This window comes from Kryptolebias marmoratus, linkage group LG6, assembly GCF_001649575.2.
Source record: "Kryptolebias marmoratus isolate JLee-2015 linkage group LG6, ASM164957v2, whole genome shotgun sequence".
NCBI classification, from domain to species: Eukaryota; Metazoa; Chordata; class Actinopteri; order Cyprinodontiformes; family Rivulidae; genus Kryptolebias; species Kryptolebias marmoratus.
Genome location: NC_051435.1, coordinates 20,181,639 through 20,193,838, shown reverse-complemented (window position 1 = coordinate 20,193,838; position 12,200 = coordinate 20,181,639). Strand labels below are relative to the sequence as shown.

The following is a 12,200-nucleotide window of genomic DNA, read 5'->3' as shown; positions in this document are numbered from 1 at the left end:
ATTACCTCATTGTTTGCACCTGTGGCACTCAGCCTAAACTCACCTGCTCTGACTGCTCTGTTAGATTGTCAGAAGCCAGCCTGTTGTCAGCATTTCCATTTCTGTGCCTCCAGTTCGTGATGGAGAAACCAAAGCTTTCTGAACCACTGACTAAATGTGAATCAATTATGTGAAAATGGTTCAGTGGTTTAAAGAATTTGATACAATTAAGTATGGCGCCATCTACTGGCCAACCTTCTTTCTATCTATCTATCTATCTATCTATCTATCTATCTATCTATCTATCTATCTATCTATCTATCTATCTATCTATCTATCTATCTATCTATCTATCTATCTATCTATCTATCTATCTATCTATCTATCTATCTATCTATCTATCTATCTATCTATCTATCTATCTGGAAGGCATCACAATGATACTGCCTCATGCCTACAGGATCTAAGATCTGAACTTACCTATCTCCCAGAACAAGAAGCAGTATCTATCACGGTGGCAGACATTCAAGACAATGTCTCACATACAAAGAGCTGCACTGCACCGGGGCCTGACATGATCCACATCTACTGGCTGTAGAAACTGACCGCTCTGCATGAACACCTAGTAGCACAAAAAGAGGGGACAGATCCTGAGTGGTTTTCCCAAAGCTGGACAGTCCTGATCATGAAAGATCCCCAGAAAGGTGCAATTCCTTGCAACTACTAATCACCTGTCTCTGTACAACTTGGAAGCTTCTGTCAGACATCATAGCAGCTAAGATGATGACACATGGGTCAATACATGAGCGAGACACGGAATGCAATTGGCCCAAAACCAGGGGAGCCAGACACCAGCTACTAGTCGACAGAACTGTAGCTTGAAACTGTAAGACCAGACACACAAACCTGAGCACTGCCTGCATTGACTACAGGAAAGCCTGTGACTCGATGCCCCACACATGGATACTGGAGTGCTTGAAACTGTAACACATCAACAGGACACTAAGAGCCTTCATTGAGAACTCAGTGGGAATGTGGAAGATGACTCTAGAGGCCACTTCAAAGCCAATTAAACAAGTCAGCAACAAATGTGACATATACCAAGGTTATACTCTGTTCTCATTCCCGTTCTGCATGGGCCTGAACCTCCTCAGCCAGATCATGACTCAAAGTCATTCAATAATAAACATGAAGCAAACACATACTATTTCTACCAAAACAATAAAGGAATCTGATTCAGGAGGGACACGTGACTGCAGAAAAATTGGGTTGCATGGCAGAACGGCCTGAAGTTTGCGTCTGATCATCAGCTTCTGATTAAGTTGCTGCTTCACAAAATTTTGACACTTTGGACCACTTTAGATCCACTCTGGTTCAAAATCTAAAATGCCTTTTCTTGTCAAACCTTATCTAAATTATTTTACGCCAAATTAAATCTAAACACAGTTTCCAATTTATGAAATCTGAACTTTGTTTTGGCATCTAGACAAGTCAAATAAAACATCTTAGAAAGTTCAAACCTGGGATTTTATCCATGTGTATGTAGTATTTGCACTTTTATGATTCTGCTATTGCTGCAGTTTATATTCATGTTTTTTTTATTAGTTTGTTTTGATGAATTATTTTGTGTGCACAGGCAGTTTAATGTATTTTCGAACTGTATTTTAATTCCTCATCACGTCTAGCCGGGTCATCGCCCGGCTGAAAGAAAAGGAACACGCCATGTATCTGAGTGGAGAGGAGGGGTCCATCTTCATCACTTTACCACATTTCAAGAGCAAGGCCTAGACTGGAATCTAGATTGCAGCTTTTACAGAATAGACACTCTTCTATTTAATTTTCCCATTAGGTGTGAGGGTGAGGTGTTGTTGTATGGTTTGGAGACAGTGGGACGAACAAAAAGAAAGGAGGTAGAACTGGAAGTGGCAGAGCTGAAGATGTTGAGGTTCTCCTTGGGAGGGACAAGGATGAACAGGATTAGGAATGAGGTCATCAGAGGTACAGCACAGGTTGAACGACTGGGAGATAAAGTTAGAGGCCAGACTGAGACGGTTTGGACATGTGCAGAGGAGGGACAGTGGGTATATTGGTAGAAGGATGTTAGAGATGCAGCTGCCAGGAAAAAGACAAAGAGGAGATATATGGCTGCAGTTAGAGAGGACATGGAGGAAGGACAGAGGACACAGATAAATGGAGGAGGATGACTCGCTGTTGTGACCCCTGAAAAGGGAACAGCAGAAAGAAAAAGAAGAAGAAGGTGTGACCATGAAACCTTTTTCTTTATTTGTTTTTACTTTTACAATTATAAATTTCATAAATTACATACCGTGTTTCACACATTTGAGTTTGGGTGTAAAAGGATTTAGACTGGGTTTGACAAGGAAAAAAAAAGCATTTTAGATTTTGAACCAAAGCTTATCCAAGTGGCAAAAATTCTGGGAAATTGCCCTTTATCCAAGTGTCTAATCGAAGTGTGTCAAAAGATGAGATAACAAGTCAATTTGTTTTTGTTTGCCAGTAGATTTATTGCTTTATTATTCTAATTATTTAAAAAATCAAAAAACCATAAAAAGAAAAACGGCTCGTATTTCCTATGAATTGTGTGTCTTTCGAAACGTAAATGAAATAACTACTCGTTGTTTGTTTGTCAGTACTGGGTCCTGATTAGAAAATCCAGCGACCAAAACAAGTCCGGACCTTTCCTCGGTGCTGCTGGCCCTTTAAGGAATATCTTCCACGGTTTGGAAAAGTGAATGAAATCCAGCCATTCATAAAAACAGGACTCCTCCGCCCCGGGACGGGCCCGCCCTCCTCTCATGCATAAGTCAGAAGCTCGGAGGATCCCATTGGCTGCTCGATTAATAAACAGACTCGTTCCACTAATCAACGGCGGCCTCCGCGAGCCCCTCGCGCCCAGGGGAAAAGCGTCGAGGCATTGAGGAGCAGCTCAGTCGAGTTTTGTGAGTCGGAGGAGACGCGTCGTTCTATCAGGTGCGCAGTTAGATTTTTCGGTTCCGGACGACTTGTAGTTTCATTAGCGGATATTTTTACTGCATCATTTCGATATACAAGACGCTTTTATACACACGAAACTAGGTAAGCTGTAACCTAACATTTGAAACTGTAACAACTAGGTTTGTAGATAAATGTTTTTGTTTTAGACAACGCCATCTTATTTACAGACGGGACCTTATTCTGGCGACCATTTTACCTTGACTCCGATATGTGTGAATTAACAAGCGTGTGTGTGTCAGGTTTGTTTTTTCAGCTACTGTTTAAGGTTTTTATGAATGGACCCCCCACCACCACCCCCCCAACACACACACACACACACACACACACACACACAGTGTTTAACTTCATTGACAAACCGGGGGGTGGGGGAAGGGCGGATTGGACGAGGCGTCCCCCCCCACCCTCCACCCTCCTCTTGTGGCTGAGGGTATGTTTGGTTTTGTTTGCAGGGCAAGAAAAGTTGTGAAATAAGTAACATTTGAGTTTTTTTAACAGGAGGTAGGCTGCTGGTGGGGAAAGTTTTTTTGTTATGGACAACTGCACATTGTTGTTGTTGTGGTTGCTTTTCAACTTCTAAGGCTTCTTCTAAAACAGAAAGTGTTTCACACAAAAAACCCCAAAAATAAACCAAACAGATCCCACCAGAGTCCAGTTCCGTTTCATTTCCACGACCAAACGGTGAGGTGGAGTAACTCGAGCTGATGCGAACGGCCCCACTTGGCGTCCTTATCGACCCGGAGTTCAGCACAGATTTGTCTGAGTGCAGAGGGCTCTTAGAAGTGGTACCTGCACCAGTTATCATCCATTTACAGATAGTGAGTCATATGACTGCTGAGTGAGGACCGCGCTGGTTTGGTAGGAAGGAACTTTTGAACTATTGTGCAAGACGAGGAGGTCGGAGTCCTTGTTCTGCCAGCTGTACCGCTGACATTGTCTAATGACAGTAGCTTTAAGCATCTTGACAGCGCTGACTCTGGCCCTCTGAAGGGGCCGCCGTTGGGGGAGGATTTGCAATGTAGTGCGTGGCACAGTTTCCTCCGAGGGATGAGCTTTTCCAAGTGTTTCGCTCAGGATCACTCCAAGCTGATTATAGTTGGAGCAGAGAATGCTGCTTATAGGGCTGGATCCTTAATGGCTGTGTTTACATTGCTCACTGCGGTGTGGCTCAAAAGAGCTGTTTGTTGGTGAAATAAAAGATGGTGGCCTTGTTGTAGCATCAGATGCAGTATTCCTGTAAAATGAGGCCTGGCTCGTGGTTCATGTCAAGGTGAACTTGACTGCAGAGTCTCTGGGACATTTAATGACCCCTTTTGTTTTTGTGGCAGGAGGTGGCCACGCACTGTCGCTTTAAACGCCGCCCGCCCGCTCCCCCCCTTCTTCTCCTGGAAGCACACAGGGAGCAGAACATGGACGGGTTCTACGACCAGCAGGTCCCATTTATGGTCCCACCCAGCGTAAGTGGACGCTCTCCGGTCTCTAATGTCACACTTCCAGACTCCCAAACTGCTGGTCTTGTTGAGGTGACGTCTTCCGCTTTCTCTTTGTCTCTAACGGCAGAAGTCCCACGTAGAGGAGTCGTCCCACAGCCTGCCTCTGAACGACAGGAAGAGGAAGTTCGTGGACACAGAGCTCGCCCAGGACACAGAAGGTACTGTCACCGACACCAATCACAGCGTACGGGTTTGTGCTGGGTGAATTTGCAGCTCATGACTTTTGCTTTTTGATTTCCAGAACTCTTTCAGGACCTTAGTCAGCTGCAGGAGATCTGGATTGCAGAAGGTAAGATCTGTATGCATTTTGTCCTTGTTTCTATTCCTTTTATGTTTCTTTTTTTATTATTATTTTCAAAGGTTTTGCAAGATGCACAAAATTCTTTCTTTGCTGACAGACCTCAGTGACAGGTCTGAAGCAGAAACACCACAATGTAATGTGTTTTAGGCGAGTTAGCCAGGCAATTTATTTCCTAGTTATTGATTGGAGCTTCTACCAGAGCCATGTGTAATCCTGGTCACGTGGCTGTAACCGGTCAGCTGGATAAAATTGGGCAACTTCTGACTTTAAAGTTTAACTTGCTAAGAATGCCAAATGTTGCCGTTTTTGCGTCGGCAGGGGCAGCAAGAGGAGCAAAGTCCCGTTGACGACAAAGTGCTGACTTAGATCTTTTTTCCAGTGCTTCATCCTCACATAAGTGCGTGTTGGCTCCGGCATGTGTTTTCCTGACGTTTTCGACACTTTTTTGTGTCTCCACAGCCCAGGTGCCCGACGATGAACAGTTTGTCCCAGATTTCCAGTCGGAGAGCTGTGAGTACCTGAATTATTTTTTTTTCACCAAAGTGTCCTACTGAGAGTTCTTTTCGGTTTTAGCTGCTGCCTCGTTCACTTTCAGAATGCCACAGCTCCGGGAAAGCCTGCTCTCCCCTCTCTTGTCTCCTCCATTTTGAGTTTAACCAGGCTGTTGGCTCCTAATCTGATTTCGCAGTTTTTCAGCTGCTGTGGAGTGGGCTGAGGTTCAGTGGTTGAGTTGTTATAGGCTTGTTATTCTATGTAGGCTGCAGCCTGAGCCTGTGTTTGAATCTGTGTCCAGTGGAGCTCCCTCCCCCCTCCTCCGCCTCGTCCTCTGTTCTCTCTGAGTTTATGTTTTGGTCTGATCTGTAGGAGACGGAGACTGGGTGTGGTTCTGTTTTTGTCAGGTTCAGCGGGCTGCAAGCTGACCCCTCCAGCTTCACAAGTCTCTGCATGTTTCTATAAACCTCTGCTGGATGCAGCAAGCTGACAGTCCACTGCTGTTGAGCCGGAGTTCCTCATCCAGAAAAGGGCTGTTGCCAAAACTCTCCTAATTCGCCTAAAGCCACTATTTCACCGGGCTGCTACTGTCGGAGACTCAAACAATCAGGAAATCGTTTTTCAGGTGGTCTCACTGAATTCTGACTGCTGTTCAGCGGCATTCTGAGCGGCCATTTTTGTCTGTTTTATGCTGCCCACCTCCACCCACATCGTACCTACTTTGGCATCCGTCCTCGTGTTTCTGGTTCCATCTACAGGAGTACACTGTAGAAATGAAGCTAGACAGATCTGGACCAGCTTTTAAATCCACCTCAAGTGTTTTCTGTCTTTCTGTCAGAGGACAGCTTTGGTTGGTGACGTCCGAGACGAAACTGAGAGAGGTTTGAGATGGATTGGAGATAACCGTGACTAAACTGAGAATCACTGCAAACATTTTGAGATACTTTGGAGAGTTCCTCATGAATGCTGTTCATCAGTCACAACACAGTGAGACAGGACCTCAAAGCAGCCCCTCTAACGCACACTTTAGTCAGTAGGGCATGACACAGTGAAGTGCACCTTCACTTGGCCTCTTTATATCGTAGCCTGGGGTTTTGGTAATCCACCAGGGAGGAAGCAAACACCTAATCTCCCTGTTACTTACTGCTGTGTGTGACGAGCACTCACAGGGGAGCTCGCCGCTTGGATCCATCAGCACATTTAAGATTTATTCAGCTCCTGCTGCTTTTTGCTCCTGGATCTAGTTTCTGTGTAGCCATTATGTGGCGCCCTGGAAACTGCAGGCGATATGCAGAGAGGGCTGCAGCCAGTGTCTAATGGTTACAGCACACAAGGATCTGCCATTAGATTACAGCTGCACTGATTCATGGCTATTACTACTGGCAAGCCCTAATGGGAATCAAATGATGGTTGATTGCTTCTGTGTGTAAACAGCAGAGCTGCTGGGTAGCGTGGTAGATGTTTTCAGAGCTGAGTCAGATGATAAACAGCAGCTAAGTGCCTCTGTCAGTCAGGGGAATACAGACACTGTCCATCTGATAAGTGCTGCACTTCTCTTTATGGCTTCACTTTGCTCAAATCTGGACTTTATCTGATGCGCTCCGTTGTTTCCTCCGATGTAGTAATGTTTCATGGCCCGCCACTGACCAAGATCAAACGAGAGCTGCCTCCCTCGAAGGAGCGGTCCTCCTGCAGCCAGGACAGGAGTCCCATGCTCTACGGAGAGAAGTGCCTTTACAGCTACAGGTATGCACAGGAGCATCAGAGCAGCCGAGTGCTGTGTGTTCATTTGTTAACAGCCCTTACGTTTCCATCCACAGTGCCTGCGACAGGAAGTTCAAGCCATTAACTCCCCCTTCCACACCAGTCTCTCCTTGTGGCCCCACCCAGAGCCCCCCTCCACGCCACCACGTAACCAATCAGAGCTCACAGCTGAATCCACTGCAACAAGCAGCCAACCAGCAGGCTCTCCCAGTGCACAGCCCCCCCTTCGCGGTGCCCTGTGCCCCCGTCAGTCAGGATGCTAACAGCTTCACGCCTGAGCACAGGTGGGTCTCCGTCTTTCACTGGCTCAAAGTCTCAACAAGCACTTTTATTTTTTTCTAAACTGACACCTCCATTTTTAGGTTCCAGAGGCAGATGTCAGAACCATGCCTACCTCTGCCCCCCTCTGAGAGCCAAACCCGGCCCCAGTTCTTGCCCCAGCCCCCCAGCAGCAGCCGGCCACTGTACCACCGGCAGATGTCAGAGCCGCTGGTGGCCAGCCCTCCTCAGGGTTTCAAGCAGGAACTCATCGACCCACGATACAGCGAGCAGGGGGTCCCCACCATGGGCCCCCCCACAGGTCCTCCATGTCAGCCTGCTTTCCATCCCATGGCCGTCAAGCAAGAGCCCCCTGACTTCTGCTTTGACTCTGGTGAGTTGTAGTGAGGTTTTTGTGCACGTAGAGCAGGCGGAGGCTGAGGAATGTCTGACCGTGTTTGTTCTTTGCACTAACACGCACCTGCGAGTTTTCACATGCAGCAGTGACTCGGACACACAGGTGCTCATGTCACTTGCTCCCAAAGCCCGATATATCATCCGTTTTCCATCGGTGTGTGTGCCAAGTAAAAGTGGGTCTGTTAGCTCAGTGTGATCCTGACAGAGGAGTTTAATCGATGTCAGCAGAAGCAGAGCCTTCTTGGAATGGAACTAGGCCACCGGGCTGCCTGCAGATCAGCAAGTTGGTTCAAGATCCTGAAAATTCAGCAGAACATACAAGTGTCCAAATGGTGCCAGTCCTCCTCGAAGAGCCTGGACAAACAGTCCTGGCAGAGAAAAACCAAACAAACCAGAGTGACTGTTTGTGCCATGTTTGGCTCAAACACCCACGCGCTCAGCTGTTGTTCTGGCTCCGGTGCTAAAATTCTAAAGAACATTTTTTTTTTTTTCTTTCTCAAACACACTCTATCAGATTTACTCTCGTTTCTTTTTTCTTTTTTTATTATTATTACTTGTGCGCTGTGTGTGAGTTGGCCAAGCCATGATGTAATGACAAATCCTCTTAGGTTCTTATGGCCTTTAAATACCTACGTCATCTCGACCTCCTGACTCTGGGTGGGAGGAGGACAAAATGTGCACGCCGTGCACCTCAAGGAGCTCATTGTCTCCCGTGCATCTGCGAAACGTTTCAGTTCCAAGTCACATTTTAGCATTTCAGACATCTTCTTTGAGATAAAGGGGATTGTTTGGATATCCTCCGTAGCTCAGTCATTTGTTGTCTTCTCAGCGGACAGAAGGGTGGGGGCTACTGCGGGAATAATGTGCTGATCCTTTGGGTAAAGGAAGGCTTTCATTATTAATATTTAATACAGCAAGCATGCTGCTAATCCAATTTAAAATGTGAAGATGTGCAAAGGATGTTGTGTGTTCTGATCTGAGTACGGGCCTGGACCCAGCTGCCTCAGGCCAGGGGTGGGCAACACAGAACTAGGATTGATGTGGAGGGCCGGACCAACGGGTTAAACTCAGTTCTGCCTAATATAAATTTTATAATTGGCTATAAATCAGATTTTTGTTGTTTGAACACTGAAGTCATGTCTCATACCTGAGGCAGATGCAGGTGATTGTTAGTGAGAGGATCTCCTCTCCTTGTTTCTTTTTTCTTGGAGCACATTAACAGGGAGTCCTCCACACACTTTTTGATAAGCTCGCCATCAGAGAACAGCTCCCTGTTAGATATCACTAAACTAATCTTGACTGCTCCGTTCCTGGATGCACGTAAATCTTGTTAAAAAGGCCTCGTTGTTTTTTTTTTTTGCAGTTTGGACAGTGGTGCTTCTGATGCGCGTCTGCTCCGTGTTTAGTCTGATGCTGATTTAATTTACAACCCTCGTAAACAACGTTCTGTCGGCCACAAACAGGAGTCACTGTTTTGCTCCCGACTCCAGTAATTAAACACTTAGAAGTTTACATCTCGTTAAAAACTCCAGATTCTGTATCAGGCCTTGTTATTTTCTTTTTAACCGTGACAAGACGGGAGCTCCTAAATATCTCTCAAGTAGAGCGGCGCCTGGCGCTGCAGCAGCAGGCACAGGCTGAAATATATACTCCCCTGCCTTCAAAATAAAAGCACAGCAAAATCTGTTATTTTTTACACTGACTTCCAGTGGGCAGATGGAGACTAACAGGCCAAATATGATGCTCATATGTGGCTTAAGTGGTTGTATGAAAATCAAACCTTGACCTTGTCTTGTAACCAGACTAAATTTATACACTTTTCTCTTGTGTCTACAGAAGTGTCGAACAGCCAGTCATCGTTTGGAGGAGCGGGGAGCTTCTACCATAACAACCAGGAAAGTGAGTTGAGCTCTGCTGCTGTTTCTGTGTGAAGCCCCGGGTTGTTTTCTTAGTGTGCTGATCCACATCCAGCACTGTTCCCACATCACTGTTTGGTTTTCACAATCTAGGACCGGTAGCCTGAAGGCTCTCTCTGTCTGGTTTTCAGCTTTTGTCACGTGAATGCTACATGTGTGGTTTTAATTTCAGGTTACTCCTTCGACAAAGAGCCTCAGGTGTACTTTGATGATACCTGTGTGGTCCCTGAAAGGTTAGAAGGTGAGCTTGACAGGTTCTAAAATGGTAGAGAAATGGTTCACCCCACTGCTGGAGCACATTTTGAATTCATCTTTCTCCACCCTTCCTCTCTTCCTCTCCTCTCCTCTCAGGTAAAGTGAAACAAGAGCCTTCTGTTTATCGGGACGGACCTCCTTACCAGCGCCGCGGCTCTCTTCAGCTCTGGCAGTTCCTCGTCACGCTGCTGGACGACCCGGCCAACGGCCACTTCATCGCCTGGACCGGGCGTGGCATGGAGTTCAAACTGATAGAGCCCGAGGAGGTTGGTTCCTGCTACACAGAACAGTGTTTATCAGGGGCACATAATGTTTCTGTCCAGCTGTGTGTGTGCTCTCATTTGTACTGTTGGCAAAAAATCTCATTAACCACTGGATCTAGAACCAATTAACTTTTGGAGTCAATCTGATTCAAGATGGCTGCCGCAGCTAATCAACCTTAGCCAACACAGAAATGACTATAACTCCGTCAGTTTTACAGATATTGAGCTAAAATTTAGTGTGTTAGTAGTTGAGAGTCCTCCACAATATATAGTCTGAGCGCTAGGCGAGAGATTTTGGTTTTTCAAGGTTTGACCAAAACAGCTACAATTCTGTCATTTCTCAACATGAGACGATCTCAGTCTAAAACTCTGGCATGAAAGGTTTTGGGCGATATGCATTCCATCAATGCATGCTAGACCTTTGATTGTATCTTGTTTGTGAGCATGTGCAGGGGCAGAATGTGTGAATTGTGCGTTTGTGTCGTGTATCAGGTGGCTCGTCGCTGGGGCCTCCAGAAAAACAGACCTGCCATGAACTATGACAAGCTGAGCCGCTCCCTGCGGTACTACTATGAGAAGGGCATCATGCAGAAGGTAATGGCTTGTTCAGATCTTTGTTCTTGTCAGTCTGCCTCTTCCAGAAACAAGCCCACACTCACAGCACTTTGAGGTCAATCACAAAGGCCTTCCACTCGTTCTGTTTCAGAAAGATAACCTCTGCTTCTGCTGTTTGTGTTTCTTCCTCAGGTTGCAGGTGAGCGGTACGTGTATAAGTTTGTGTGCGACCCCGAGGCGTTGTTCTCCATGGCCTTCCCTGACAGCCAGAGGCCCAATCTCAAGGCTGATCTGGATGGCCTGCCAGGCCTGGACGGCCTGCCCCTCACCCACTACGACCTGCTGGAAGCTGGGGAGCCGTGCGCAGCCGCTCTGCCCTTCCCCAACGGCTACGGCTACTGAGCAGGCAGCACGGGTCCAACGCACAACACACACTCACATGCAAACACTCCCAAAGTCTGTCCTGATACTCTGAACATTCAGAGCTGGAGCTAAAGAGCTACTGGAGGGACGGCCTCTGCTCCTTCTTGGTTCCCCCTTCTGGTCCCTGGAAAACCCTCTGAAAACCTGATCAGCTCTGCAGCTCCTGGATCAGAGAAGAACCTGCGACTGCTCCTCTGCCGCGTGGAGAGGCTCCAGAACTGGACTCCGTAGGTCCAGGGCTTCCCAAAGCAAAGCAAGGGCTGATGTTGCCATGGAGACCAAACAAAGTGAGGTCACAGGCCAGCAGCTTTAAGTGGGCTGAGACAACCCCGTTCGTACAAGACTGTAAGAGTCGTTACACGTCTGATTTTTTTTTTTTTTTTTTTTTCTGTGACAATCTGCTTTTCTGAGCAACAATCAAATAAGAGAACAGAGACGTTCCAAAGGCAGCACGAGTGTTTTTGGATGACCCTGTTTTCAAGTCATCACATTAAACCACAAGATCCACAAAAAAAGGGCTTTAATTTCCACAAAGACAGACTGAGAACCATGTTAGAACCACAGATCTGATGTTTTTCTGTAGATATGACGTTTCAGCTCTCAGGTTTGTGGGACAACACTGTACTTCCTGCTTGTCGATTAGGCTGCTGTCGTGTGTAAATGTTCTTTAATCCTGTCTAAGCGATTGTTTCCGCTGAGCTCGAGTTCATCACTGCGAGGTCCTCAGAACCTCCACCCCCACCACTACCACCACCTTTTTTTTTTTTCTTTCTTTTTAAAATGATTGTGTTTCCTCACCTTTTTAAAAGTCTGAAAGTTGTGTCAACCTGAACAGTCACATGTAATGTTTTTAATTTAGATGTTTGTTTTTTTCCTGGTGCTTGTTCCAGTAAGGCAGGATGCTGCTGCATGCAAACAATCTGAGTGAAGCTGGTTCCCTGTGGACCCCCTCCCTCCACACACACCCCCACTCTGCATGCTCTACAGTCCAGTTCCATTTTTGCTTTACTGGTTTTTGTTAAAGAACTTTGTGATATTCTTTTTGTGTTTTTTAAAAAAAAAAAAAAAAAAA

The 12,200-nt window shown here is 46.3% G+C and overlaps 1 protein-coding gene across 2 annotated transcripts; it reads left to right on the top strand.

Annotated features, from left to right (window-relative positions):
- Nucleotides 1-2,821: 2,821 nt before the first annotated feature.
- On the top strand, nucleotides 2,822-12,200 carry etv5a (ETS variant transcription factor 5a). 2 transcript variants are annotated; one of them, XM_017421231.3, is made up of 13 exons: nucleotides 2,822-2,970; nucleotides 4,320-4,448; nucleotides 4,552-4,642; nucleotides 4,726-4,773; nucleotides 5,245-5,295; nucleotides 6,900-7,023; nucleotides 7,098-7,325; nucleotides 7,404-7,693; nucleotides 9,553-9,615; nucleotides 9,805-9,873; nucleotides 9,984-10,153; nucleotides 10,643-10,744; nucleotides 10,898-12,200. In XM_017421231.3, exons 2-13 carry the CDS (start codon nucleotides 4,401-4,403, stop codon nucleotides 11,105-11,107), a joined length of 1,494 nt encoding a protein of 497 aa, XP_017276720.1. In that variant the 5' UTR covers nucleotides 2,822-2,970; nucleotides 4,320-4,400; the 3' UTR covers nucleotides 11,108-12,200. The 2 variants fall into 2 exon arrangements, with proteins under 2 accessions (XP_017276720.1, XP_017276719.1); XM_017421230.3 differs by having other exon boundaries at nucleotides 2,919-3,075.

Excerpts from the sequence above, each read along its gene's own strand:
- etv5a (XM_017421231.3), top strand. The coding sequence starts at position 4,401 with ATGGACGGGTTCTACGACCAGCAGGTCCCATTTATGGTCCCACCCAGC. Across the intron at positions 9,616-9,804 it reads CTACCATAACAACCAGGAAA|GTTACTCCTTCGACAAAGAG; the intron begins GTGAGTTGAGCT and ends TTTTAATTTCAG. Across the intron at positions 10,745-10,897 it reads AGAAGGGCATCATGCAGAAG|GTTGCAGGTGAGCGGTACGT; the intron begins GTAATGGCTTGT and ends TTTCTTCCTCAG.